The sequence below is a fragment of the Catharus ustulatus genome, chromosome 2, assembly GCF_009819885.2.
Source record: "Catharus ustulatus isolate bCatUst1 chromosome 2, bCatUst1.pri.v2, whole genome shotgun sequence".
Lineage (NCBI taxonomy): Eukaryota > Metazoa > Chordata > Aves > Passeriformes > Turdidae > Catharus > Catharus ustulatus.
In genome coordinates, this window is record NC_046222.1 from 106,011,095 (window position 1) to 106,038,967 (window position 27,873).

The following is a 27,873-nucleotide window of genomic DNA, read 5'->3' on the forward strand; positions in this document are numbered from 1 at the left end:
AGGCTCAACCACCCCTGTCACCAAACTCCAGCACATCCCTGGGGTGCAGGGTCCTTTCCCACCTCCAGCCTCACCTGACCTGGTGGGCAGGTCACACTCTGCAGCTCTGGCCTCTGGTGAGAAGGAGAAAAGGCACGTATTGGAGAGGCAGGTGACCACAAACACCTCCCACATGGAACCAGGAGCTGCTCAAAGCCTGCAGCTTTGCACCCAGATCTGACCCTGAGCAGGATGTCTGTGGGTGTGGGTTCATGCACTCACCAGGTGTGTGGGCACTCCTCAGTGGAGGTGCTGGTGGATACTCCTGCAGAAGGGATTTCTGTGGCCCCATGGCAGCTCTGCAGCCAGGGAAGGGGCAGAAAGGCTGTGGCTAAAGACAAACCAGGGCATTTCTTTAGGGGCTGTGATATGGAGAAAATCAGCAACTGGTCTCAGAGTGATCTGACAAGCTTCAGACCCCTGCCAAAAGGGAGAGTGGTGACAGAGATTCTCAACTAAAAGACTTTGCAGCATATGTCAGCTTTAACCCGAATCTTGGCTATAAACAGATTTACCTGCAACTTTTTAAGTTCACAGCCACAAGGCTGAACCCAGTGCCTGTAAAATGCCAGCCAGAGCCCTGCCACTTGGAGTAATTGTGAGCGACTGGAAAGAAAAGAATAGTGAGGAGAGCTTCTGGTAGCGTTTATGGAATGCCGCTGCTTCCAGTTGGAGGGCACATTTCTTGTACAACAATGCCCCTCTGAACAAAAAACAATTCCTTTCCTCCCTGTAAATCACTGACTTAGCAACCAGACCCTGGAAAACTACTGCTGCTATAGATGAGAAAGGCAGAGAGGGACAAGAGGAGGCTCTCTTAAGAGCCAGGGCACACAAGCAGTTTGGCTACCACAGGACATGAACAAGGGAAGCAGATGATAGTCAAGATTGCCATCTAATGGCCAGGAGTCAGAAAATAGAGATGAGGGAGAGATGGTACAAGTAGTGAAGAGGAGGGGTGAAAAGGGAAGGGATTCACTTTAGGACTGCAGGTTTGGGGTTGAGCCCTGACTATGCCCATTTCTAACCAGAAATTCAATCTGTGGGATTCACATCAGGGAATGGCAAAAGGTGTTTAGATCTGGCCAATAGCCCTGCAAATAGTGTGGACAGTCAGTCTGTGCTTATCGTATAGTTCTTTACTGCAGGAAATGTTGCAGAATATCTGTATACTTTTGGCTGTTCTTTAGAGATTAACAAGTAGAGAGTTAAAAAAAAGACCCGTTCCCATTTATCCATTTATAAGGATGCTGCAGACAGTGCACATCCTTGGTTAAAAAAGTAGTAACCACTGACCAGAACCTATTTCTTTCCCAAGACCGTTCGAGTGCCACAAGATAAAGAGTTTTCACCAGAAGAGTGCAGTGTTTTCCTAAAAATATGTCAGCATGACTTATCATTGACATCGTAAAAGGTATTCTCCCACTCTGTGCAAAAGATGTTTTTTTTACTAAGAACAACTTGAGAAAAACAATTGTATTTTCTAAAGAAGGTGCCCTTAATAATGATCATGCTAATCAGGGAAATTATGCTGTACGGTTCAAATATGTACAGCTATAACAATCTAATTACAAAGACACTTTCTGGCACCTAATCTATTTTTAATGAAGTGCATAAGTATTACATTTAGCATGTGAATAGACAGTGAGACTAACCATGTGCTTAAAGTCAAGCAAATTACTAAGTTCTTCTGTAGATCACATCATACTAATATGCAGATTGCTACCAGGATGACTTTCCTCTAAAAAAAAAAAAAAAGGGTCTTTTTTGTTGTTATTTTTTTTTAATTCTAACTATTTTGAAACGTGCACCTACTTCCCTGGAGGAATTTGTTTACCCATATTTACTGAGAGCATCATCATAGTGCCTCTCTAGTTTTCCCAGACAAATTTTGTCAAGATTAATCCTTTTCCTTCTTTTAAAAAACTTTGGAGGAAGGAAAATAGCTAAAATTTTCTTTTGAAAACAAATGTTACCCATTAATTACGGTGTCTGTTCAACAAACATAGTATATAGTTCAAATATGCAGCCTCTGGAGCAATCCTTCAGGCAAATGGAATGAGTAAATACAATCAAGGAAAAGGAAGAAAACCACAGTCATCTTCAACTACAGCAATGAATTCGACATCCACTTCCCCTGTCATGCTGTAATTTACTAAGAATACTCCTTGGACCAAATGGGTAATTTTGCACCTTGCAACAGCAGATATAACCACCCCACTTAAGATGTTAAGACAGGAATAATATCAGTTGCACTCACTAAAAGATCAACCATCTCATTTCTGGCAGCCCTTCACCCATTTCAGAGTGGGACTGCATTTCTCCCCAGTGTATTGAGTGGGGGGTGCACTTCCCTTAATTTTAATGAGTAAATTTGGCTCAAGTTATAGTCAACAATGAGAAACAGATACTTCCAAAGAGGCTTTATCTGAGTGCTGTAGACACCTTAGTCTTAGGGTCTTTGGCCTTTGGAGGTGCACATTTCCTTCTGCGGCTGCACAAAGGGAACCTGGAGTCACTAACTTTGGATGACTAACTATTTAAACAGCTGGCTTAAAGAAAATAAAACCGACCAAATCTTTAAGAGCACTTCTCACCCCTCCCTTCACAGCCCCTCCAGGATCTACGTGGCTTAGTATGCATGACATTCCTAAAAGGGGAAGGGGGCAGGCAAGGAGGGGAGGCCAAGGAGAGAAGAGAAAGAAAGAAAGAACAGTTCTTTTGCAGTCTGTATTTCCCTTTCAGTTTCTTTCTCAAAACGGATGTGGGGAGCCATAAAATGTCAGCTCAGCCACCGTGGCTCAAAGCACAGTGTGACAAGGTCATGCAGAGGTGGCAAATGAATGTACAAAGAATTCAGCAGAGTACTGCTGGCTGCTGCAATTCTGAAGGGGTCATACAAGCAGGGAAAATAGAGAGAAGCAGAATTTTTGCATAGAAATGGAAAGAAATAAAAGTGCTTTGCATGTCATACCTTGGTAATTTTTAGTTTATCACTATTTTTAAGCATCACTGTACTTTCAAATCTGATCTGCTATTATTGTTAGAAAGTTAATCAAGCAAGAACAGTTGTGCTGGCAACTATATAAACAGTGACAGACATGCTAGAAATTTTTCTGTGGGCAGAGGAAGAATCTGGCAGGTATGCAAAGAAAAAGAAAATGGGACAACTAGGAATGTGTGAGAAGGCTTTGAGAAGAACAGGAGTCAAGCAAAGAGTGGCATCTATGAGAAAAGATAAGCTGTGCTTTGTTTTGTGTTATTTTATCTTGCACTAAAACACACAAGTATATGCACATAAATGTGAACACATACACTCATAAAACTGCATGGTATTATAATGGTTTATATTGAAATTTATGGTTTTTCATTACTTTTGTGACCGCTATAGTAAACTAGGATTCACTTTTTTTTCCCCTCATGGAACATCAAGATATAAAGAAACTCCTTTCAATAAAAGTAAATATCCATCGATCCTACAGTATTGATACAAAATGTTAAAGAACACAACAGTATGCTTAACAAAAAAAAAAAAAAAAAAAAAAAAAGAAAGCACAGCACTTTACAATATTCAAACTGGTGTGAGTGGACTGTGTCAAAATGATGCACTCCATAGCTCCATATCCTGCTCCAGGAATCACTTTCCATCTTCACAAGACAAAATTAAAGATTTAACTACTGTTTTCCAATCTATTAATCTAATATATCCTGCAACAGGATCTGTCTGGATGACACACGAGGCAGGTGTGCTAATTTTAAATGCAACTTCCCTCAGGATGTGGAGCCTTTCAAGGATCTCAGCAGCAGCAGGCTGCCTGCCTGAGAGAGCAACTTCCCTTACATCTGAATTGAAAAAATACAGGAACATGCTTAGACATTTGCCTTCATATTCTACCAGGACATAGGGTTTAAGTATTTTGTAATGGGACAACTAATTTCCTCATTGTTTCAAACACTGCTTCCAAATACACAGGAGAAAGTGCATTGTGCTATGAGAGCCTGTGAGAGAGCTTTAAAATATGAATTGGGGAATAAAACATATAAGCATCTGCCTTGATTAATAATTGGCATCTGTTAATGAGATGTAAGTTTCTGCTTGTTCCTTTAACCATATGAAAATTATATAATAATTACATTATGAAGCAAACAGGCATACATACTGGAGCATTTTGGGCCAGGACAGACACCACAGAAAGTCTTTCCTCAAAAAAAGAGGGATGGAACTTGGTTTGACCTCTGGACCTGAGCTGTCACTCCCAGTCTCAGTGATCCTCACACAGGCTGTGATTTCAGTCTCCATCCAAACAGAGAGCAGAAGCCAGTCCTTTAAGCCAGTTCAGAAAGCTGCTTGTGCCTAAAATCATGGTCATTGCCTCAACACTCACTTGCCTGTGTCTTCACTGAAGATCTTGGTGGAGTCAGGGTGATGGTGCAGTGGAGCACAAGCACCTTGATGCAACCAGCTGCCATGAGTGGAGTGAGAAGTGACTGGGGCTGTGGTCACAGAGCTGTAAGGGCTCGCAGAGTGAGGGGTGGGTATGGCTGTGATCTGGCTGGGCTCAGATGTGCTGCCAACCAGCAGGAGCCAGAGATTCAAAGATTCACATTGGAAAAGACCTCTAGGATCATCCAGTCCAACCATTAACCCAGTACAGCCAAATCCACCACTAAACCCTGTTCCTTAAGTGCATATCCACACATCCTTTCAATATCTTCAGGAATGATGACTCAAGCACTTCCCTGGATAGCCTGTCATAGTGCTTGATTGCCCATTTGGTGAGGAATCTTCTCTTATCCAATCTAAACTTCCCATAGCGTGACTTGTTTGTGACCTGGGAGAAGAAAGCAACCCCCACCTGGCTGCAATCTCCTTTCAGGTGGCTGTAGAGAGTGATAAAGCACCTCCTCAACCTTCTTTTTCTCCAGGCTAAACAAGCCCAGCTTCCTCAGCTGCTCTTTGTAAGACCTGTGCTCCAAACCCTTCACCAGCTCTGTTACCCTTTTCTGGACATGCTCTGGTACCTCAATGTCTTTCTTATAGTGAAGGACCAAAAGGCTTGATTAATTCCAGACCTTAACAACCCAGGCACTCCACTTCTGTGAGTGCTTGGGTTTAGGCTTTGTTGGGCTCAGAGACCAGATGTGACAGAATTTTTTTATTTTTTTTTTTCAAAAAAGGAAAAACTTTGAAAATTGAACATAGCATTGAAAGTCTGCATGGAAGATCCTGTGGGGTAGCAGAGGTGTCTCTCCTGGCTTTCAATCCATAAAGTTCTGCAGTTCATCCACCTTTTTCATGACAAAGGGAGAATCATGCTTATTATTCTTTAAGGCAGAATTATCAGTATTTTGGAAGCCACTATCCCTACAGAATGTCTGCAAAGGGCCAAGTAAAAAACATAGAGAAGCATTTCCATCTAAGGTTTCTTTACATAAAGACACAATTTTTAGGTCTTTATTTCACAAGAAAGGCTTCCATTAGCATCATTATGACCAGTGTGGGAAGAGGATACTCAGGCAGGGATCAGCATTAGCTCCATTGATTTCTTTGTGTAAATTGTTCCTTTCCTCTCAGTAAAATGGCACAGCTTGTGGCTCAGGCTTACAACCTAAGTTTAGGAATCCTTAAAGAGCCCAGTGATTTGCCTGGAACAGGCAAGAGTCTTAAGATCCCCATAAAACCTCTTTCTTGTGGGAACCTCCTTGCTCCGTCAACAGATCCCAGGTTAAGTTATCAGATCTACTAAATGTTGACTTTAATGGGAATTAAGTATCTAAATGTCTCTGAGAGCCTGGGTAGTTCACTGATTACTACTAAAGGACTAAAGGTCTCACCTAACACTAACTATATAAAAGTTAAGTGACTGTTGTGAGGTAGTCCTTCTACACTCTCCTATGGTCAATGGGATGGCAGCGAGAGGAAACTGGAGGGTGATTCATATCCTCAACCTCTGTCCTTGGATTGGCTGAATCACCTGAGGCTGATGCACTGATTGTGGGGTGGGTCTGGGCTACAGCTGCAGACTGACTTTAGGCAGGATGACTCGCATCCTCTGCGATCTTTCAGCAGCAGGCAGGGTAATCAGGGAGCGTCCATTTTTTCTGTAAGCGAGACTAAATTTTCCAAGTCGCTTCCATTTTTTTTTTGACAAAGACTTTGTCTGTCAGGCTGCTAATGAAAATATCCCTCTCAAAACACCTCTCACCTTGCTAGAGGACTGATTGCTGATTCTTACTTTTAGTGGACACGTTTTGCAGGGGTTTCCTATCCTGGCTGTATTTCCTCAGTTTGATTACAAGAACAGGAGTGGTCTCATGGGCCCTAAGGGAGTCAGGATATTTTACACTTATTGCTTTCCCATTATCCAAATAAAGAAATTGGATTGGCTTGATCCTTCTTGGCAGTTCTTTATCATGATGTTATCTTCGTGGTATTTAATCTTTTTTCTGAGTCTTGAAGTTAGGCTTTTAAGTACATTAGGATGCTGTGTTTCTGTATTCCACCATTTAAAAATGAGTGTAGACTTTGACCTTTACAGTTTTTCAGAGATCTCTCTTGTCTCTTCTGCATTCTTTGAAGAAGCCCCTAAGTTATTACTTTCATTTGCTCCATAAATATCTTGTCAAATTTCATCAGAATGATTCAGCTTGAATACATTTATCTCAACCTCACTGCCTAACTCAATCTTCCCTTAGCTTGAATGCCACTCCTGTCTTCATCTATCTAAACTAGTGTGATTAAGTCCTCACAGAGTTTACCTTTTGGCACACAAAGGCCTTAGGTATTTTCTGATTTTCCTTTAAAATTTCATAGGGAGGCTTAAGTTTTAGACATTCATTTGCTCAAAATTTTTTATTCCATGATTGTGGATACTTAGCATGTATCACCCCATATTAAGGCAGATGGACATCACAACTAGATGAAGGAGTGGTGTAGATTAAGACCTTCTGAGACAAATCCTAGGAGGTACAACAATTGTCTGGGGAATGGGAGATACTGTGATTTCAAGCCATGCCCCTTCTTGCCTCCTTTCCCATGCCAAGTGGTTTCAAGCCATGCCCCTTGCACTCATTGTTTGTGCAATGTTTTCAAACCACCATGGTCTGAAGGAGATGAGGTTCCAGATGCTCTCCTAGTATGTTAAAATTTTAATCCCATAGGGTCTGAATAGCTCCATCTACCTGAGGCTGCCCCATCTTTGATACCAGAGTTCAAAGAGCAGGCACCAGCACATGCTGCACCTCTGCTCTGCAAAGGGCCAAGTGCCATCACAAGTGGAGGACAGAGGGGTTCAGTGTCCCCCTGAGCATCCGTGAAAGGCACCACCTGTGAGACATAGCTCTGGTCCCTCCCTAGTCTAATCCAGGAAACACAATTACAAGCAGACTGCATCCTCCCCTGCAGCTTCCTGAGCTCCCATTGTAGGCTTCAGGACAAGTATGGAAGCAACATTAAGGCAAATTTGGCTCCATCCCCTGCTCTCCAGGCTGCATACTGAAATGTTCAGTGAAGCATTGCCTATGTTGGGCATCTGGATTATGGCAGGCTGGATTGCATCCATCTAATGCTGATGATGCATTCGTAAAATCTCGGAGGAACACTGATATTATGCAACCACACGAGAACTTTAATACATCATTTGAAAAGTGGCAGATTTATATAAAGTAGTTAAGATGCTGAAAGAAAAATTATCCCAAGTACCCATTTATATATACAAAATCATTTTACAGTGTCTCTTGAAATCTTGCCCAAAAAAAAGCTTGGGTCAAAACTTTGTGTCAGAAAATAATTAATGAGTTCTCTGAGGTAGACTGCTCAGTCTCTCTCTTTACTTCATTCTTTCTCCATTACCAAATCCCTCCTTAATCTTTCATTCCTTTCCTTTGCCCATTAATTGAAAACAGCAGCTTCCTATCACCGAGACAGTTTTGACTAGAAGTATCAAAAGTAAGTCTCTGATGTCCCATACCCTCAGCCCTTCTTGTAGTCTGGGGATAGTAGGGGGTGGCCACCAAATTGACCTATTTTGGCACCAAACCACAGGACAAAGACAAACCCTAATGGAATGCTAATTTAGATAATATCCATAGCATATCTTAGTTGGTGCAAAAGACGTAATGGACTCTTTTAAGGTTTTAAATTCAAGGTGAGTTACTATGGATGCTGGGGGCAGATGGGAAACTGCCCAGATTAATACGCATAAATGACTTTTTATGTCATCTGTATTTCTGTGTTATCTTCCCCAAATCAAAAGGGACTTTGGATATTCTAAAGATTCAATGGCTAAAATAAAAAGAGCAGGCCCATATGTAACTTTTGTCTGTGTCTAGTTTCTATTATTAAAGGCAAAGGATAATCAAACTGCTGAGCTCCAAAAAATTGTCCAAAGGGTAATGACATAGGATAGCTCATTTTGAGCAATCAATTCATAAGTGCATTAATGCAACTCATGCACAGCTCCGCTTGGCCTTACCTCAGCAAACCAGGATCCCCTGCAAACACCAACTCTCTGTTTCATGGCATAATTTCTTTTCTCCCTAATTGTGTTTTGTTTGCTAGGCACTACTATTAAAAGCATGATTGTAGACCTGGTGAAAAGCAAATGCAGATGCACGTAAGGAAGGAGGACGGGTTTGAATTGCAATAAAGACCACTTATTGCCATTTTCCATTTCATTCAGAAGCTCTGCTCTGTTACAATCTAAAAAGGGAAACAATGCACAGGAGCCAATGAGTAACAAAAGTAATCAATAAGTCTGAAAACTTAATCAAGCCATTAAATGAATGACTAGTTTGCTCTCATCTGGGACAACTGCTTAAGCATTCAGTAGCAATAATATCACTGGCTAGACAGGCAAGGTGGCACCATGGGTGTGACTGAACCCCATGGTGGTCACCATGCTTTGCTCTGTTCTCTGTCCAGAAAACAGGGAGGCGGTCTCAAAAGCCATGGCAAATCTCCATCTCGAGGGAACTTGGTTGGGCTGCACTGGCCACTTTCAAAAGAAGTCAATAAAAAGCATCCTGATGAAGATTTAATGAAGGTAATTAATGACACCTAGAGAAAAAAGAGTAACTAGAGATATCTGTTTATCACCTGCCCTTGTAGCAAAAGCAGATCTCCAGTGAGAGTGGAACATGCATCTGCTGTTGGTAAAAAGATTTCTCATACAACTAAAAATTAACTATGTGAATTCCCACTAGGTATTAAGGAGAAGAGTTTGGTAAAGCTCATGAAAAGTGGTATGGAACAAATGCTCAGTCTGTTCTCCTGAAAGAGTTTAAAGCCTCATGCCTCACTCCAATGCACAGTGGGCTTCTCACATCAATAATGATGCAGAAGCATCCATATCACAGTCTTTGCATGGGTCCTTGCAACTCTGACATATTGATCACTTGCTGTACTCAGACCTGAATATTTACCTCCAGCCTATTTTTCCTGCTGTTTCTAATCTATGGCACTACTTTTTTGTCACTATCTGAGTTCAGAATCCTCATAAAATATGTTTGCTATAAATTTGTTTTTTTTTTTTTTTTAAATAAAGTAGTTACCTATTCTTGTTCAATCTCTGTTCTACTAGACCTTGCAGTCTAATGTCTTTAGAAACATCATCTTAATATTTTCCAGAAGCAATATTAACACATCATGGAATATTTTCTGAGCATATGTTCAAACTCCAATTACAGTTCAGCTAATGAAGCCATACAAATGTTCAATTAAATAAAACATATGTAGTGAAGTCTACCCACCAAAGTACTTGCCCAGTAGTTGACTGTAATGAGATTATGTGCATTCCTATAAGATCTGCTTCTTCAAAGCTTTTGGGTGACTTACTGACTTAGAGTATTGAAAATTAAGTTGGCAACAAGTGAATGCTTCTCTCTCTGATTGCAGGTTGTTCATCACTAGGTCCCTCATTCTTACCAAGGACAGGAAACTGAAAAGCCTCAGCATTTCCTCTTGACTAACTCCCTTCATACTTCTTGCTTGTCCTCTCTTCCCTCAGGAAGGGTTTGCCTCTGTTGATTTTAACTTTAAAAAATGGTCTTCACAATCTTCGTTTCATCTTCAAAATAAATTGTCTTATTTTCCAAATACAGTGTAAATAGCAGCTATTGGCAAAGTCACCAAATGCAAAGCAAGTTATTTATGGAGCACATAACCATGGAGTTGGAAGCCTGTATGCTCTAGATGGATGGGGATGATGAAGCAATTGTGCCCAGTGGTATGGGCTCAAGAAAGATGTTTCACCAAACATGAACAGACTCTTTTATTTCTTGTTAAAATATTCTATGGATGAACTGAGAAAGACAACTAAGTACTATTCTCCTCCTATCAACAGAGTTGCACTCCTGTTTTTCTGATAACCTCATATTACTCTTGGAGAGGAGATATAATTTTAGATTCCTCATATTAATGAATTCTAGGGAAAAAAGCATACTACCTAATTATTAGTATTTCCCTAAGAGCCTTCCTCATGGCAGTGCGTTGGAGTTGCAAACACAGAACAAAAATACGGATTTAGACTCACTGCAGGAACTGGAACAGTAATTTTGCTCACCAGCAAGTGATAAATGAAATTCATGCTGTAATTCTACCCCAGGATCAGAAGGAGCGAGTGTCTTCAGATCACTCATTTAATTTAGATCTCTCACTCATTTAGATCACTTATTTCATTACTCACTCAGTAATGAAATCAACCCACATTTACAGAGCCCTAGCCCCTCACTCTTGAAGAATTTGAAGTAAATTTGAGATTTTTCAACTTCAAAACAAAGATGATGATAGTTGTAAGCTGCATGTGAACAACGATTTTGTGCACAAACCCACTGCAGGGCTACATTTCAATTCAGTATCATCTTTTAACGGGCGAAAATGTGTAGCTGGGTAGATACTCCTGGCATCCAGATGGGAGAGCTGAGCGAACTCTGGGCTGTGCAGTACATACTGCTACCCTTACTACTAAGGAGGGGTGGGATGCTCCAGGATAATGAAGCTTTTCAGGAAATCCATCTTGTCTGGGAAGCCTGAATTTTTTCCTCTTAAATAATTTTGCCCATGTCAGTAACACATCCGAATAGGAAAGATTCTCCATTGCTTTGCTGCTTTGCTTTCATTTTAGTCGTGTGTGAACTGGATGTGCAACATTAACACTAACTGCCTGGGTAGGGTATTTTCCAGCAAGGTAAAAAATATTAATGTGAATGACCCTCAGGCTAAGAAATGTAACTAAAAACATTGAGTCAATATATCAGAATGTAATATAATATTATAGGCATACTACATTATCATACTACATTAAAAATGTGCTATATATTATGGTGCACTTTTATGCATATATTCCATATTCTATGTTCTGTATTACAGTGTGTATATATATATATATATAATATCCTTTGTATGATATATTGTATTTTGTACTATGCATATTATATATTATACATACACACACATATATATGCTGTAGGTACATATATATATGTATAAGGATTATCATCACCACAATGTCTGGCTACATTCTCACAGAAATGGTAGAAACAAACATCTTTCTGAGGAGTCAGGGCTCTGGTGTGTGTTAGTCATGGTCTGATCAAATATTAAGGAATTCTGGAGTGATGTAATTTCTAGATCTTTGATAAACTTAGTCAAGAGCAAAGCAGTGGGTGCTCGAAGTAGCTTCTGTGCCTGTTTCAGGAGAGGTATGGATCTTTTCTGCTGAAGCTGACTTTCAGTGTCTAAAGCCTGTGATTTCTTGAGTACTGATTTTCAGTCTGTGCAAACCCATGGCAATCCCCAGTAAAATTTGAACCCTGCAGTTTATGCATATAAAATTGCATTCCCTCCAAATAACCAATGTTAGGACTAAGCAATGGCAGGACTAGCACTAGCAGATGCAGTGTAAAGTTTATTGTGGGAAAGTGATCCCTTGTGGAACTTGAGGGTGTGTCTAAATGAACAGAAATAACATTTATGCTGAGTGTGCATTGCTGAGAGAGAAATGAAACTTTCCATCTAGCACACGTCTCCCTCCAGCTGTCCTGTTCAGGCACGGCCTGATTTTAGACCTGGATTCTTGGAATACTTTGGCTGTTATGACAAGGGCTGCGGACGTGTGGCACGAGAAGTGTGTGTCGATACAAACCGCAGCCCACTGGTGGCAGCAGTTCGCTAAGAGTGGACAAACGCTGCTGGAGCAGCAGGGGTTGCACACAAACACGTCATTGGTGGGCAGACACAGACAACTCTCACATCTAGTTCAATCTACAGCCTCTTTCTTGTCCCAGAATTCGGATTTCATAAAGACCACTGCTGTGAAATAAAATTAAATTAAAATGAGGGAGACAATCCTCCAAATACCAAGAGGCTATGAGCTGAGATGTGGTCCCTTTGGAATGTTTGGCACATCCTCAATTTCACATCTATTCTGTATAAGGCACAATGAGAAACCATAATAAATGGAAGTTGGACCCGTATTAAATCAATAGCAAAAAACCATGGGCTCAAAAAAGAAAAAGAATGGAGCCTACATAATTTACTCTTTCTCCTTCTGTGTGATAGCTTGCATTCAGTAGTTGTACACTTTTCTGCATAAATGAGCTCTGCCTGCCTGCCTTCAGTGACCTATTTTGGCAATAATCGACTATGTCAATATGTATTAGTGTTATTGTTGTTTTTCCTGAGCATGTGTGCAGTAACTTCCTACCGACCTAAAAAACCAAAACATGCCAGGGAATGCTTTGTTATTGTTAGACATAAACAAACTTGTATCAACGAAAATGAGCATGAGGTGAAACTTGAGATGCCACAGACCCTGTTATCACCAGAAGCTGTGAGTAAAGCTGAGGATTCCTCTTCTTGCGAGGGAAAATGGACACTGCTCCATCTGTTCCCACCACTACTTTTTCTGCCATCAACCATGTCCGTGGGTGTATGCATCTAAGCATGACACTTCATAAACAAAAATCACAAGCTTTATCAATTTTCAATCTCTAGCACTGGTCCACACCTTTCTGTGTGGAATAACCTGAACACTCGTGTGGGCAAAGCAGTGCATTCCTGAGCCCCCTGCCAGTCTCAATGGCCTCGACAGCAAAGCTAATCCAGGTGAGATTATTTGAAAAAGTGAGACAGTGATGCAGCCTAAGAAAATTCAAAATACCTACCAAGCACAGGTCCTTTTCAACCCACACAACCCGCATGTGTGACTTTGCTACAACAGATATCCCTGAGGTCCACACCTCTGTTTACACTTAGACATTGCAATTCCCCTCCAATTTAAAAATGTGAGAGAAAAAGACTCACAAGTTTCAGGAACTGTGTGGGTGCCAAGGACACACGTTTGTCAGGTGATAGAAGAGCTGTGAGATGAGAGATGCTGTGAGAGCTGTGCCTTTCATCCTCAAGAAGATTAACCTGCAATGCGCACACACACGCCTAATCTGTGACACCTGGAATACACCAGAGACAACTAAAATCCAGGATTATGGCAGTTACAAGGACTTCTCCCTTGCTTTTCACAAACTGGCACTACAAAGAAAGTATCACATCAAGAAAGTCTAAATTACTGGATGTGCTTTACCTCAAGTGCTTCATCCCTCACTTCTTACCCTGGTGTAAGATTGAATGTCAAGGATGTGAGACAGGTTTAGAGCAGACCTCCTAGGTATTTTTATATCTTGTTGGGTGGAAAAATCTTAATTTCTTCTATTTTCTTTTTTTTCCCCTTTCTTTTCTTCTAAAATTAAATTAGGTTAAGAAGGGAGTAGTGTTGAAAAATAAATAGATAGATTAGATAGATAAATCCATGTGTAAATTTTGAAAAACCTCATCTGCCTACAGCCTTACAAGAGACAAAAGATTGTTGCACTTGTATGGGTTTGGGAAACCAAAAACAGAAAGAAGCTTGATAGCTGAATGCGCTTAAGATGGTTTTAAAGCAAATGCCTCAGATATGGATAGCAGCATTCAGCACATGCAGTAAAACCCACCCAAGAAAACCAACATAAAGCAATAAACCTGGGGTGAGTTCCAAATTGCCACTAGTTTAAAGCCAGCTCAGAGGTAACCATATACAGAGCACATAGCATAGGTGTGGCCTCAAGGGTAATGCCATTTTCCAAGCTAAATAAAAAACTCCTTCTGTATGCTCATGCACAGTGACTTACACTATTCTTCTGTGCCATGCCAACTTGTCATAAGACTGTTGGCTGTGGAGGGAGGGAGCCCCACTTTGGAATGACATAATTCATCTAATTAACCATGCCGGGTACATTTTGTCACTCTGAAACTCATCCATGAGTACAGTATGCAATGTGAGTATTCTGGGGATGGTCTCTGACAGGTATTTCCCTATTTCTGTGCTGTTTCTTTAGAACAAGTGGACTGGCAATCCTCAAGGGGACTGCCAAAGCCCATAAAATAGCCTAGGCAGGTTGATGCTATTAGTTATTGTTTCATTCTGAGTGTTTACTTCTGCCATTCCTTTTTCAGTGGAAAGCTGATAAGAATAGCTGCCTTGTCTTCTGTACATATGAATGTCTTTGTATGTTGAATGGACACCACAGTCTTTTGAATGCCTATCTAGCTTTACCTTGGCATTGAAAGAAACTCATATTCAATGACGGCATAAAAATCCAGTCTTTTCACTTGCCTGAGATTTCTGTTTGTAAACTCCATGGACACCCACGCACACACCACAAAATCAGCACTTTTGCTCAGGAGAAACCTAGTATTGCAGGAACAAGGGGTTGTTGAATTGCACTAGGAGAAATGATTCATCATTGCTTTTGTGATGCATAATGCTGATACTTACACACTTTCAAAATTATTATTTTTACTCATATAAATGAGAGGAAAGTTACTGCAAAATTCAGAAAATTATGGCAAGCACTTGTGAAACTTTGGCAGAGAGATGCTTTTCTTTAGGCAGGAGATATGCTAGGGTATTGTTTTCAGTTCTCTCAGGTACTTTGCAACTCAATCACTGTTTCTAGAGATATCTTTCAAACACAGTGTTTACATATAGAATCATAGAATAATTGAGATATGGAAAGACCTGTAAGATCATGAAATCCAATCATTAACCCAGCACTGGCAATTCCACTGCTAAACCATGTACCCACGTGCCATGTGTGAAAAACACAAGAAAAATAACTGGAACTTTGGTGGTTCCCTGCAAACTTACAGATATCCTTATGACACTTTGAGACATACATCTATTGTTTCTTCTCCATTTTTTAGAAATTTCAAAGTATGATGGCAATAAATTCTTAGCATCCCTGAAAAGCCAGAAATGACAGCTGAAGTCCTCCTCATGGTGTTTGCTTTGCTATTGATGGTATGCAGGCAGCCTTCCCTTGCATTATTTGACTAGCCTGGCTTCCAAACAGTTGCGTTGCCACAGCTTTCCGTGTGCATTGAATAGAGGCTCAGCACTCTTCATTTATTGTTTATGGGTATAGGCAAGGCAAGAAAAACAGTCAGGCAGATTGGTGTGGGAGAGGAGCATCTGCTACTGGAGGGTATATAGCTTCCTGTGCAGCAATCTGATCTTCCCAGCCCAGCTTCTCTTCTCTTCTCCTGCTGCTTTCTGAAAGTCATGACCTGTTGCAAAGTTCCCTTTTGTCAAGCACAGTGAAAAGGGAAATGCCACTTCTTGTAAAGCCAATTAGCACCAGAACCTGTCGAGCTAGGACAAGCATTTTGCAATCCCTCTTCTGAAATCAAGTGGTGGGGGGGATGGGAAGTTTCTTCTTTTAAAAACGTTGCTCCATGAATCAATTACCCTTTTTAAATTTTAATTGTCGGTAGCAATTTGTGGGATGTGGCACACCACAAATATTGTGCTCTGGTGTTTGAACAACTGAGCACCCAAGCCCTGATCTCACTGTCAACACCCTGCTGCTGTTGGCAGGGAGACAGTGCAGAAAGTGACTGCCCAAAGGGATTGTCTCTTCACTTACACTCTCGGGCTCACTGCCAGCTCCTGCTTCCTCTAGCAGTATATGGAGTGAGAGAAAGCATCCTCTCTCAGAGAGTCAAGCATGTGAAAAGAAGATTTCACATGTGAAACTGAGGCCTGGAAAACAATCACTTGGCTTCCCTTTCTTTAATTTATTTCCCATATGATGGGAAAATTTGCATAGAGAGTTTATTTTTAGCTTACTAGTCATTTTATGTGCCTAGAGTCCCATTTTGAATAATAAGTTGAGATGGGAATTAACCTTGGGAGTTTTATCACATAGATGTTGCATAGTCTGTTACTTTTTTTTTTAATAAATGTGTATATTCTTTGACAGAATAAGCATGAGGTTAGAGGATTTGTGCTCCTGGTCATGTTTCAAAACATTCTTTGAATAAATTTCAAGGAAAAGTCCACTGAAGTGAGTTTGAGATAGAGACACTTCTACTGACAGCTGCTAATATCAGATTAAACCCCTGTTGCCTGGCCCTGAACAAGTCTCATATCACATTTAAGCAAAGAGGAGCAGTATGTACTTACCTGAAGAAATGTTCATGTTTTTTATAAGGCTTCAAACTTGAACGTACAAATGAGATGCAAGAATTATAGTTTACCAATTCCTACCTTTCCTGCAATGTGAATTTCATAGAAGGCAAGAAAGAACTTGCTGCCTTGCTCTAGTTCAACCCTTGAAGGTGTTAGCCAAAAACTGTTAGCAAGAGTCCAATTTCCTTCTTGCAAATGGAATCAGCAATGTGCTGAAAAGTGCTTTCCTTTAATATGCAAATGACTGATAGTGCATGTCTAGCAGGGTGCTACAACATCAAATATTAGTTAACTTTTTCAACTGATTTGTTGAATTATTTTTTAAATAATCACAGGAAGAAATTGCTGACACAAAACTCAATAAAGCACTAAAAAGAAAAATAAATCAGCTCATCAATATCCAAACTAAGAATTCCTAAGCTAGCCATCCTTTACAACTCATGGCCTCAGACATTTATTGAGGATGTCAGCTCTTTCCCATCTAAGTGAGGTTTGTTGTCCTCAGAAGTTACTTGATATGTGACAGCTTTGCATGAACATGCATCTTCCTTGCACTCTCCAAATAATAACAAATATAGGCAAACATAAAAGAAAAAGGAGACCTGCAATTTCTCTAGCTATACCACTAATGAAAACGGTTATGAAGAGAATTCAATTCTACAGAAATTAGCTGACCTCTTGACACCAAAATGCAATAACACTCATTTTGCTTTACCAGAACAATCCTGGTATGGAAAGTACATGTAACATTACTAAAGTACTGTGACTACCTCGGTATTACCCCACGAGCAAGAAGGAAGGAAGAGAAAGAGCAACAGTGTGAATCTTTTGTCACTGTATCTCAGTGATAATTGATTCTAAACTCAGCAGTGGAGTCTGGTTTACAGATAGCAGCAAAGCTCCATCTAAGGCTGTGGCTTACGCTGATTTTAGAGTATCCACGACTCTGTCCAAAAATGAGCAGAAGAAAAGAAGGCAGTGTTGCTACTGGACAAGCAGTTCCTGAAAAAAAGCCAGACCCCACTCATACAAACATTTGCTGTTCTTTAATTTCAGGAGTACATTTCTTGCACTGAAGTCAGGGGAATACTGACTTGCATAGACAAATCTGTGAGAAGTTAGAGAATCCGTAGAGGAGAACAATACTAAAGAATATTTATATTGCATTTACTCTCGCTTAAAAATCAGAAAAATCTTTGGCAAAACTGAAAAGTCGGGGCTGTAACATCACTGGGGATGCTTATGAACTGATATCAGGGAAATTTCACAATTCCTAGTCATGAGGTTCAGTGTCCTAAAGCATCAAAGCAGTAAATGACCATAAACTCGTTTTACAGAACTTGCTCAAAAGCTAGCAGAGTTAGCTGGTATCCAACAAAGAAGATCCCTTGGGAATATTTTTAATGCCATTACTATGAAAATATGTAAATATCTCCAAATTACATGATATATTTCTGGTCCTTGCTTTCCTGAGAGGTTCCTTTGGCCTTCAGTCTTGTGCAGTTCCTGGCTCACACCATGTTCATCTCAGTTTTGGAGGTGCTCATGAACTGCAGGAGGAAACTATACTTTATACACCACATCTCCAAATGCAAAGGAGCTCAGCTTTAAGAAGACTGTGGGCTGACTGGAAATCCTGGTTCACTATAGAAAGTATTGTTTGGATTGCCATGGGGACAAGATTTTACCTCCTCGAAAACACAACTCTGGAAATGCTATGAAAAGTAGCCAGCTGGGGGGGAGAGGACAACCATGAAAGAGAGAAAGCAGCATTCCCAGGGAATTTACTGAAATGTATTTACAGTTCTCCTTGCATGTATTAATACTGTTTGTGACTCAGGGCTTTTAACTCAGCAGCAATCACACTGGAGGGCAAGGAACAGGGAGCAATACGTTCCATGGTTTCCATTCAGGCACAGCAGAAGGAGCAGAAATTAAGTGAATTCCCGCACGCCTGCTCATGTATCCATCCCTTCAGTCCTCGAAAGCGAGCGTGCCTTTGCTCCTGTGCAGGGCTGCTGCCAGACAAAGGCGCAGAGATTTCCCGGTCTCCCTGTCAGTCAGCCACACGCACACAGACTCCCCCCGGCGTCTCTCGGCTCTTTCACGTGAATACTTCAGTTATTTCCCAACGCCGTATTTGCAGAAACAGGAATCACGCGTTCTATACTCTCCTTGCTCCTGCCCCCTCCCTTACAGCAGCTGCCCACCGAGCCAGATGATGCTGCGGCTGGGAGCGATGGCTGCTCGGGGTTTGAATCCCCCGAGCCGAGGGAGCCACTGGGCACATCTGGCACATCTGGAGCACCGCAGCGCGGGCACGCAGCATCCCTGACCCAGCCGAGGGCCCCCACAGCCCCGGTCCCAGCCCTCCTTCCCTCCGGGCACGGGCGGACAGCGGCGGGCGGGCGGTGCCGGGCCGGGGCCGCCCCACGGCTCGGGAACGGGGCTGGGAGGCAGGGCCCGGCGGCTTCTCGCCAGAGCCATTGTCTGCTGGCCCGGCACCAAAGCCAGGCCCGGGGGCGGTGTGGGGTGGTTCCCTTCTTCCACTGCAGCGGGGTTGCAGCGACGACAGCAATGGGATTTTGCTGTCCCTGCATCGGGATGCAAAGGCAGCGGGGGATTGGGGAGGGGTTGGGGGGGCGCGCCGGCGGTAACTCCCGCAGCTCTGAGAGAACGAGGGTTTCGGCTTTTCCTTCGAAATGCCGACACTTGAGTAACGTTATCAGCGAGACGATGTTGCACAACCAGGAAAGCGTCACGCAGGGATATGGAGCACAGCCACCGCCCGGCTCCAGCCGAGCACAGCCCTGCGCCGCCGCGGGAACCGGCCGGCGGCTGCCCCGGCCCCGGTCCCTGCCTCTGCCCCGGCCCGGCCCGCCCCGGACACTCGGCAGCCCCAGGACGGGGCCCGGGAACCAGGGCCAGTGTCCACCCCCGGCCCGTCCCGGGGCTGCCTCCCGTCGGCCGGGGCGATGCTCGGCTACGAGCCGAGCTGAAAGCCGCGCTTGTGTCTCCGTGTGTGTCTGTGTGTGTGCGTAGCTTTGTGTGCGTGTACGCGTGTGCGCGGGGAGGAGGAGGAGGGCTGGGCGGTGAAGGGAGGGGAAGGAAGCAAGGGGGGAAAGAAGAAGAGATAGAGAAAAAAAAAAAAACGCGGAAAGCGGCAAAATGGTTAGTGGGGTGACATCACCGTCATTTGCATAGACAAGGGGATAAAACCGCCCCGCCAGCGAGCGCCTTCTATACTGGCGTGCGGAGCGGCGGCAGCAGCGAGCGGCGGGACCGAGCATCACCGCGCGGCGACACCGGTGGGTCCTGCCGCACCCCCAGACACCCCCCGGTCCCTTTGCACAGGCAGCGTGAGCCCGGCACCCCTGCCGGGGGGGACCGCGGGCAGGGCAGGGCAGGGCTCGGGGGCTTTTGTCCGGGGGGGTGGGAGGCAGGCGAGCAGGAAGGGAGGGGGCTATTGTCCGTGTCGGGCATTGTCTGAGGGCGCGCTGCTGCAGGGCGGTGGCGTGCCAGGCGGAAGGCGGCTTTGTTGCCATCGCAGGGCTATATTTTTAAATTACTTTTCTCTTAACGAATTAAAACCGCGGTCAGCGCCGTGTGCGTCCCCCCTATTGTACTCCGGAGCGCGCAGATAGTGGGAGCTGCCCCCGGTGAAGGCTGGCGGCGAACCGCAGCGCCTGGGATGCTGGATTATACAGACTCTTCTTAAAATTAGCATTATTTTTAAATATATCGGGGGTGAAGCGTTTTTACTCTTGGGCAGCTGGAGCGTGCGGCTCGGCGGGTCCCGCGCTGGGCGCGGCCCCGCAGGGGCGGGGGGACCGGGCAGCCCCAGCCGGGGGTAACGGGGCTCTTCCCCTCCCTGCAGAGTCACCTGCCAACATGTCCGACAAACCAGACATGGCTGAGATCGAGAAATTTGACAAGTCCAAATTGAAGAAGACAGAGACGCAAGAGAAAAACCCGCTGCCTTCAAAAGAAAGTGAGTGAGGGCGGGCGGCAGGGAAGAGCAGGCGCGGAGGGAGGGAGGCAGCAGGGAAGGAGGGAGACGGGCAGGAGGGAGGGAGGAAAGGATGAAGGGAGGGAGGCGGGAGGAGACAAAGAGGGGCGGCAGGCGGGAGCCGGGGGTGCGGCGGGCGCAGGGTGGAGGGAGGATACACGGCTGTGTCTGCTAGACAGCAGAACCTGAACCCACCGCCTAGCAGCGCTTAACTTACAATTATTTACACCTCTTTTGATCTGTAGCTAAAAATATACATTTATTTTAGCAAATTATAGCAATTGTCTTGTGAATGCATTTCAGGTTCTCGATTTTCATTTTGTTTTTCTCCTTTTCTGTTTTTCCCCCCCTTTTTAGCAATTGAACAGGAGAAGCAAGCGGGTGAATCGTAATGAAATCTGCCCTTCCAAATTATGCACTGTACATTCCACAAGCATTGCCTTCTTATTTTACTTCTTTTAGCTGTTTAACTTTGTAAGATGCAAAGAGGTTGGATAAAGTTTAAAATGACTGTACTGCCCCTTTCACATCAAAAGAATAGAGAGAACTACTGACACTGAATGAAGGCGCTGCCTTTCCCTCTGCCTGTCTGGCTTTGGTCCTGGTGGCATGAAAGAGCTTGCATGTTGATGAAAGAAGAACTTGGGTGGGACTACAGTAAACTAGAGTAATACACGAATAAATGCAAAGCTGTACCAAGGTCCTGCGAGCTGTAAAATGCAGTTAATCGAGTGCCATTTTTTTTTTTTTTTTGTTCAAATGATTTTAATTATTGGAATGCACAATTTTTTTAATATGCAAATAAAATGTTTTAAAACCTGGATGGTATTTATGTCCTCTATTTGGAGAACTGTATCAATGGATCAGAAGCAAAAGAGCCGGTACTGAGACACAGGATACTATAAAACCTTTGGAGATGCCTCAAACATCAGTCACCATTCTCATTTTTTTTAATATGTGTGCTGACCAATACATAAGCTTGCGATTCTTGAAACTAGTTTTTAGACAGATTTCGGTAAAAAAAATGCGTATCTTATAATTTGTCACCATGTGAGTATATTCCTTTAAGTATTTCTTTTATGTAGAGATTGATAAAAGCAAAAAAATCGGGCTGCATTTATTGCTCTGCCCCACCCATAGCATAGCTCTTTTATGAACCGTTTTGTACTGTTGCAGACATTCGGCCTCGGTTGTATAAACCCCTAATTAGTTTCTTCAATAATTAAGGCTTGTTATTTTGATACAGTATTTAAAGAAAGCTGTAACTTGAATTTTAAGTCCAAGACTGAACGAAAGCTTTTTAGTTTCGTAATGCATTTAGTGGTCGTTGTCCCAGGGAAATAAAAATAATTTGCTACTATGTTGCTAATGTTTTGAACAATATCTTTTATCAGTCTCCTTGATCCTAAGAACTGGTTTCAAAGTTTAAAAAGCTACAGTCTTCTTAAAAATTCAAAATGGACCATTTGAGGACAAAAACGTTGTGGTAACTTACTTATAAATATCCTAATAAATCTAGAATGCAAATAGCCACACTCCATTGCTGGTTTACAGCAATTCTCTAAGGCCTGGGACAGTTTTTGGTTATTTTTCTTCAAATGACTGCGGGTAAAACCTGTGATCCAGGGAGATCAGTAGGAGTTGACTTTAGTAGTCATGAATTTCATCAGAGTGGAGTGAGTAATGAACATTCTGGGAAACAAAAATGCTGTCAGATAACCTGTAGGAGGGTGGTGAGCGTGCTTCTGCAGTGCCTTAGTTTTATCTTATGGATTTGAGGCTACATCAATTTCAGCCGGTTCCTATAAAGCAAAATTAGTCCCTTTGGGGAAGCTTGAATTTTGCTGAGGCTGCTGACTTGGTGGGGTCACGTAGATTTGGGGTTTCATCCTGTCACTGCTTCCTAGAAGCATCTGACTGCAACAATAAGCTGACCTTGGTTTTACACCATTGAGGGCAGTGGGGCTCCTGTCCTTGGAGATTTGGTGGATGTCTGTGCTTCTGGAGAAGGTGGGAGCCAGAGGAGTGCCACATGCTTTTGGGCACAGTCCCCAGCCCCCCAGCAGTGGAAAACTTGCAGAATTGAGTGTTTGATAAGAATCTTGATTCAGGCTTTAGATTTTTTGATGTAGTCCATGGGAAGATTTGGGAAGTCCTGGGGTCACATAAAGACCTTCACAGTAATTTAAGGTGATGAGTTCAGGAAGGAAATGAACCATTTCTTGTGCTTGTTTAAGCTCTGATTTTATTCGCCATGTATAATGGGAAAGATGGGAAATCTACAAGCTGCATTTCTGAAAAGTCAATTAATCAGCTCCCAACTACTGAGCTTAATCAGGTAACACGGGATGTGACTTGTCTTGGTGCAGAAGTGCACAGCATGAGCTGCACGTGCGCAGATGAGTAGAAGCAAGCGCTTGCTTTGTGTGGATTTTTCTGTGGGAAAAAACCAGCAAGGTATTTCTGAGGGAGGCAAAACACAAGGTATACACAGCTCTGTGTAAGTCAGTGAAAGTGCATGCTGTAATACAGCATGGTTCAGCAAAAATGTAATGACTAATTGACAGTAATGAGGCCTATGACTTCAGAGCTGCACATCCAAAGTGATCAGTGCTGGTCAAAGGGTACCACCAACTGCAGCACGAGGTGGTGAAGCTCAGATCTGTTTTCAGGAGATAAGGCACTAAGCCGCTACTACTGTTATAGCTCTGTTTCTGCCATCAAGGACTGAACAAAATTACAGAATTAACTGTGAAGAAAACCTTCAGGTCAAATTCAGGGATCAGAGACTCGAGTTTATCACTCCCTGCTTTGCTCCTTGTTCAGCTGTTTTCATACATTCAAAGAAAATTGTGGCAGATCTATGCTTTGCATAGGCAGTACTGAGGTGGTCACATCTCACACGTGTTTCACAGCATTGCAATTGATGATATGAAACCTGAAGGCTCGGAATCAATTGTAATACTCAGGACTGTCTGGACCGGTTGTTGGATGTTGTTAATAAAATGAGTCTCTTCAGCTGTCAGTCTAGAAACTTTCATCAGCCACAAATTAACTAGAAAAAAAAACACAGCCCAAAACCTGGTTATGAAAAAGGGTCATTAGAAAGAGAAACATATGGATTTTGATCTCACACTGTGCAGGCACAGTCTGCCAGCCCTATGAGACTTATGGTGTCTGGTGTTGCTGCCTCCCCACCCCCAGCCAAGAGTCAGCTCTGCCGAGGTGATGTGGTGAGAAGCTCTGCCCTCCAGCACTGAAGCAAATTCTTCCTTTCTCAATATTTCTCAGAAGATTTTCTCTCCCTTTCATGCATGTCCCCAGATATCATTAACTATACATATATTGGACAGAAAGCATATGCTAACCATATCCAAAATAGATCATTGTGGTATTAATTACAGAAATGTGGAGACTTCAATGTAAGCATTTTGGTCTTCTAGGCTATTTTTGTGCAATGTTGAATGTGTGATAAAACACCACTTCCCCTAGTAACCCTTTACTTCCCTAGAAACAGTGTAGAAATGAGCAGTTCCTATTGTGTATTGTGATCATATATGGCTGCCACATGCATCTGCTGCACAGCAGAATTTATTAATAAGGAACTCTGCATTACTCCAAGCATCATATAAAACACAATGAGCACATGATACAGTGTTCAGTGCAATAGTTCCACTGGGCTGATACTAAAATGGGTGTGAAGAAATAAAAAATGCAGCTCTTGCTTATTTGTTGATAGACAGAAGGATGACAATGCAAAGCAACCTATGTCAGGCTGTGAGATCCTCTGATGTCCCAGCTTTGTGCATTTTCAATTCAAACAGGCAAGGCAATCAAATTCTCAAAAAATGGGCTATTTTGTTAATTCAGAGAAAAGGAATTGCCGACAACATTTATTCATTCTTTGTATGCTGTCTGGCAGTTTCATTTGCTAATGTCCCTGCTATATGGTGATTTAACAAAAAACCCAAAAAACTCCACACTTTACTGTACTCCTCTTTCAAAATTCTGTGACTTAACGACAGGAGTCTATTTTTCTCTCTGTTTTCAGCTGAACTTAATGACCTGAATTCCAGTATTGCTGTTACCGGGTTTTAAAAATGTCAGAACCCTCTCTGACTTCCTCTTCTTCTTGCTTAGAAAGAAAAAAAAATTAAGCATAGTGGGTTTTCAGAGATGTTTAATTTGCCTCTGGGTTAATGAGCTTTTAGCATTTGGGAGCAGAGCAAAGATAATTTTTTCTCCTGTTCCTACAATCATGAGGATTACAACACTGCTTTTTTTTTCCTTGTAATCAAAAACCAGATTTCTCAGGAGATTTTTCACTCTCATGGAGCTTGGGCTTTATGAAAACTGTCAGGCATGACTAGATTCATGCAATTATGGGAATTGGCAACTCTGAGGTTCTGCAACCAATGCTCCCTCACAGTAAGTGGATGCTGATGGCTAAGCAGAATCAAATATAGGCCTATAGCCTTAGTTTCAAGCCATAATATGCAAAAAATGGCATACTGAGATGAGTAAATATATGGGGTTTTTTTTAAATTTACAATTCCTGTGACCTCAGGTTTTCTGATAGCTCTAGATTTATTTTTTGCCTAACACAGATTTTCCTTTCAGCAATGTTTTGGAACTGAGTGAGTGGATTTACTCCAATTTAAAAACATTTCCAGCATTTGAATAGTCCCCAAATATTCACCATGTGCCCCATCAAAACATTGTCTTGAAAAAAAATTCATCATTATATTGACCAAAGGGTTCCCGGTGATGAAGAAAATTTTCCCCACTATTGTAATTCTCATCATTTTATCCTTGGCATATGGTCATGGGCTTGAAATTTGGGCCTGGAAAAAAGTCTCATGTGATTTTTAGACATTGCAGATTCCATAAACAGATATTTGCAGTGCTCTTTGTTTGCATGTTACGGTCAAATATTGAGTATACCTAATACATTCAGAGATATGGTTGAAAATGGAAAGAAAATCCCCAAAAATCAAAACAACTCCCTCCATCAAACATCAAACCAAGAAGAGGAATGCATTTGTGTGTTCTGTAATGTCTGCCATGAAAAATTTAGTTATTCCTAGTATCTTCTAGCGGTGTGAAACTACTGCAGTAACATTCAGGTCTCTAAAATAAGTCAAATGAACTTGCTGAAATCTACTCTATAGACCACAAGTATAAAATTCAGTATAACTATATATTATATGGTTTATATTAGTCAGGTATAGCCTTTTAAAATGTTTGGAAATGGATAAATACTTCTTCAACCATCACTTGAGGTTTTGGAATTTATCTTTAAAGCCTTCTCCTCAGCTAGATTTTGATGTAAGATAATATAGAGAATTTTGGAACTACATGATAATGAGAAAAATAATTTGCTGGAATAATTTTTCATGCATCTTAGTTCACCTCACCTGCTCTATATCATGTGGTCTGTACAAGAAAATTGAGGCAACAGACGGATATTCTTCATCTTTCCACCTAAACTGGACACTGCCTCTGAGAAACGCCACTGACCCCCTCCACTGTGTGAATAAAAAAGTCCATTCTTTGCACAGCATTTTTTTTTTTTATGTTTAATGTGAGAACCTGTAGTGGGGGAAGAGGCCATTGCAGAGTGACATCCTCAGACAGAAAAGTGAACATGGCCCCGAGCATCCACACTGCCAAAGTGGAAATTGTCGCCAGCATGCTGAGCACCCTCCAGGCTCACAGCAGGTTTACTTATGCCATTCTGGGCTCTTGTGAAGGGGGACCTGTTGGCAGGTCACCCACAGTGTCATCTTGAGGTGTGCATTGCTGGCAGTATCACAGGGTGGGCCCCAGGGGCAGCCCCAGGGCATTCACAGGGCAGCAGAGACTTTTTTAACATTTCAATTCAGCTCTCCTGTCACTTCAGTCACAAAGTTTCAACCCTACAGAGCAGTAACACAAAATGCTTGAACTCTACTAGTACTAGGCTGGAATGCAGACCAGCCATAACCTTATGGTCCCAGCCCAGTGATGGCTTTGCATCCTAAGAACTGGGCATGTGTGTGTGTAAATCCATTACTTAAAGAGATTAATTACCAGATTAAGGATATTACAATATGTATAAAGGCTTTTGCTGATGGAGAGCCTGATGCCTACCTCTTCAAAAAATCTTGTCCTTATTTTCCACCAAAGGCTACAACATCCCATGTAAAGTTATCGCAGAAGGCATAATAAAATTACTTTCACAAGAAAGCAATAAAAGATGAGCTTTATACAAAAATTCCTATTCCCTAGCAGTAGCAAATAAAACAAGAAATTGAGTTACTGCATGCATCAATGATTTTGCTCCCACTGTATTGTTCCAGAATGAATTAAGAATAAGAAATCTCCTAGCAGCTGAGCTATACCCCATGACTCTGACATGTTGGGGCAGGACAGATGGATCCCAGGCAATCTCATCTCCGTAGCTCGCAACTACAAAAGCAGCTGATGCTTGGATCATGCAGAGAACATTGCTCCTGGGAAGAACTTCACGTTTCTTTAATTTTTTTATTATTTTTTAGCAACTTTAATTACCATTCTGAGAGACACAAAAAAATCTGCTGCCTGGTTTGCTCGTGGTAGCTGACTTGCCAGCACTAAGTGGAGGGGGAAGGGGACGCCCTGAAAATTAATGAGGCTAAAAATGACACCACTTCTCAGCATGAGGAGTTAGAAAGATGCCAAGAGGAATACAGGTGAAATTCTGGGAGACATGCATCCTTTTACAGGGGTCCACAGCCTGCACATATTCATACTTGTCTGCTTCCCTGGTGCTTTGCTTGTAAAGTCATCCCTGCTGTGTGTGGGAGGTGTGGGTTACACTGAGAAATGCCAAAGTCGCTCTTGAAGTCCTTGCTGCATTTTAAAGGTTAAAACTAGGAACAGATTGGCATTCTCCTAAAGGTCTTTAAATGGAAGAGCTGTTTAATCACATGCACTGCAGCACGAGGAGAGCACTGTCTCTTCTATATCATTCTCAGCTGGAATTTGTGAGCTGATAGGCACAGTTTGTTTTCAGCAAAGGCAATGCCGTGACATCTCCAGTTTGCTCTCTTCAAGATCATAAAAAACCAGCAAACAGTGTTTTGAGACCAGGAATGATTTCACACAGTTTTTAACTTGGTTGCCTAAAAGACTTCTAAATGCACATTTAGGGTTAACAGTAATGGAGCACTTGAATGCTCACACTTCCAGTGAAATTTCCCTTCTTGTTGAAGCAAAGTCCCTATGAAATGTCAAGGTGCTGAGCAGGTGTGGTTGAATTCATTTCAGTGAATTTTCTAGATATGAGGCTATTTT

At 42.3% G+C, this 27,873-nt stretch overlaps 1 protein-coding gene across 1 annotated transcript; it reads left to right on the plus strand.

Moving 5' to 3' along the window:
• The first annotated feature begins 19,746 nt into the window (after positions 1 to 19,746).
• Positions 19,747 to 21,377, plus strand: TMSB4X (thymosin beta 4 X-linked). The gene is made up of 3 exons (XM_033051861.1): positions 19,747 to 19,855; positions 20,425 to 20,538; positions 20,914 to 21,377. The coding sequence occupies exons 2-3, from the start codon at positions 20,439 to 20,441 to the stop codon at positions 20,946 to 20,948; spliced, it is 135 nt and encodes a 44-aa protein (XP_032907752.1). The 5' UTR covers positions 19,747 to 19,855; positions 20,425 to 20,438; the 3' UTR covers positions 20,949 to 21,377.
• The last annotated feature ends 6,496 nt before the right edge of the window (positions 21,378 to 27,873 follow it).

Bases quoted from the DNA above. Each gene is read 5' to 3' on its own strand.
- TMSB4X (XM_033051861.1), top strand. From the start codon at position 20,439: ATGTCCGACAAACCAGACATGGCTGAGATCGAGAAATTTGACAAGTCC. The intron at 20,539-20,913 runs GTGAGTGAGGGC...CCCCCTTTTTAG, and splicing joins CCCGCTGCCTTCAAAAGAAA to CAATTGAACAGGAGAAGCAA.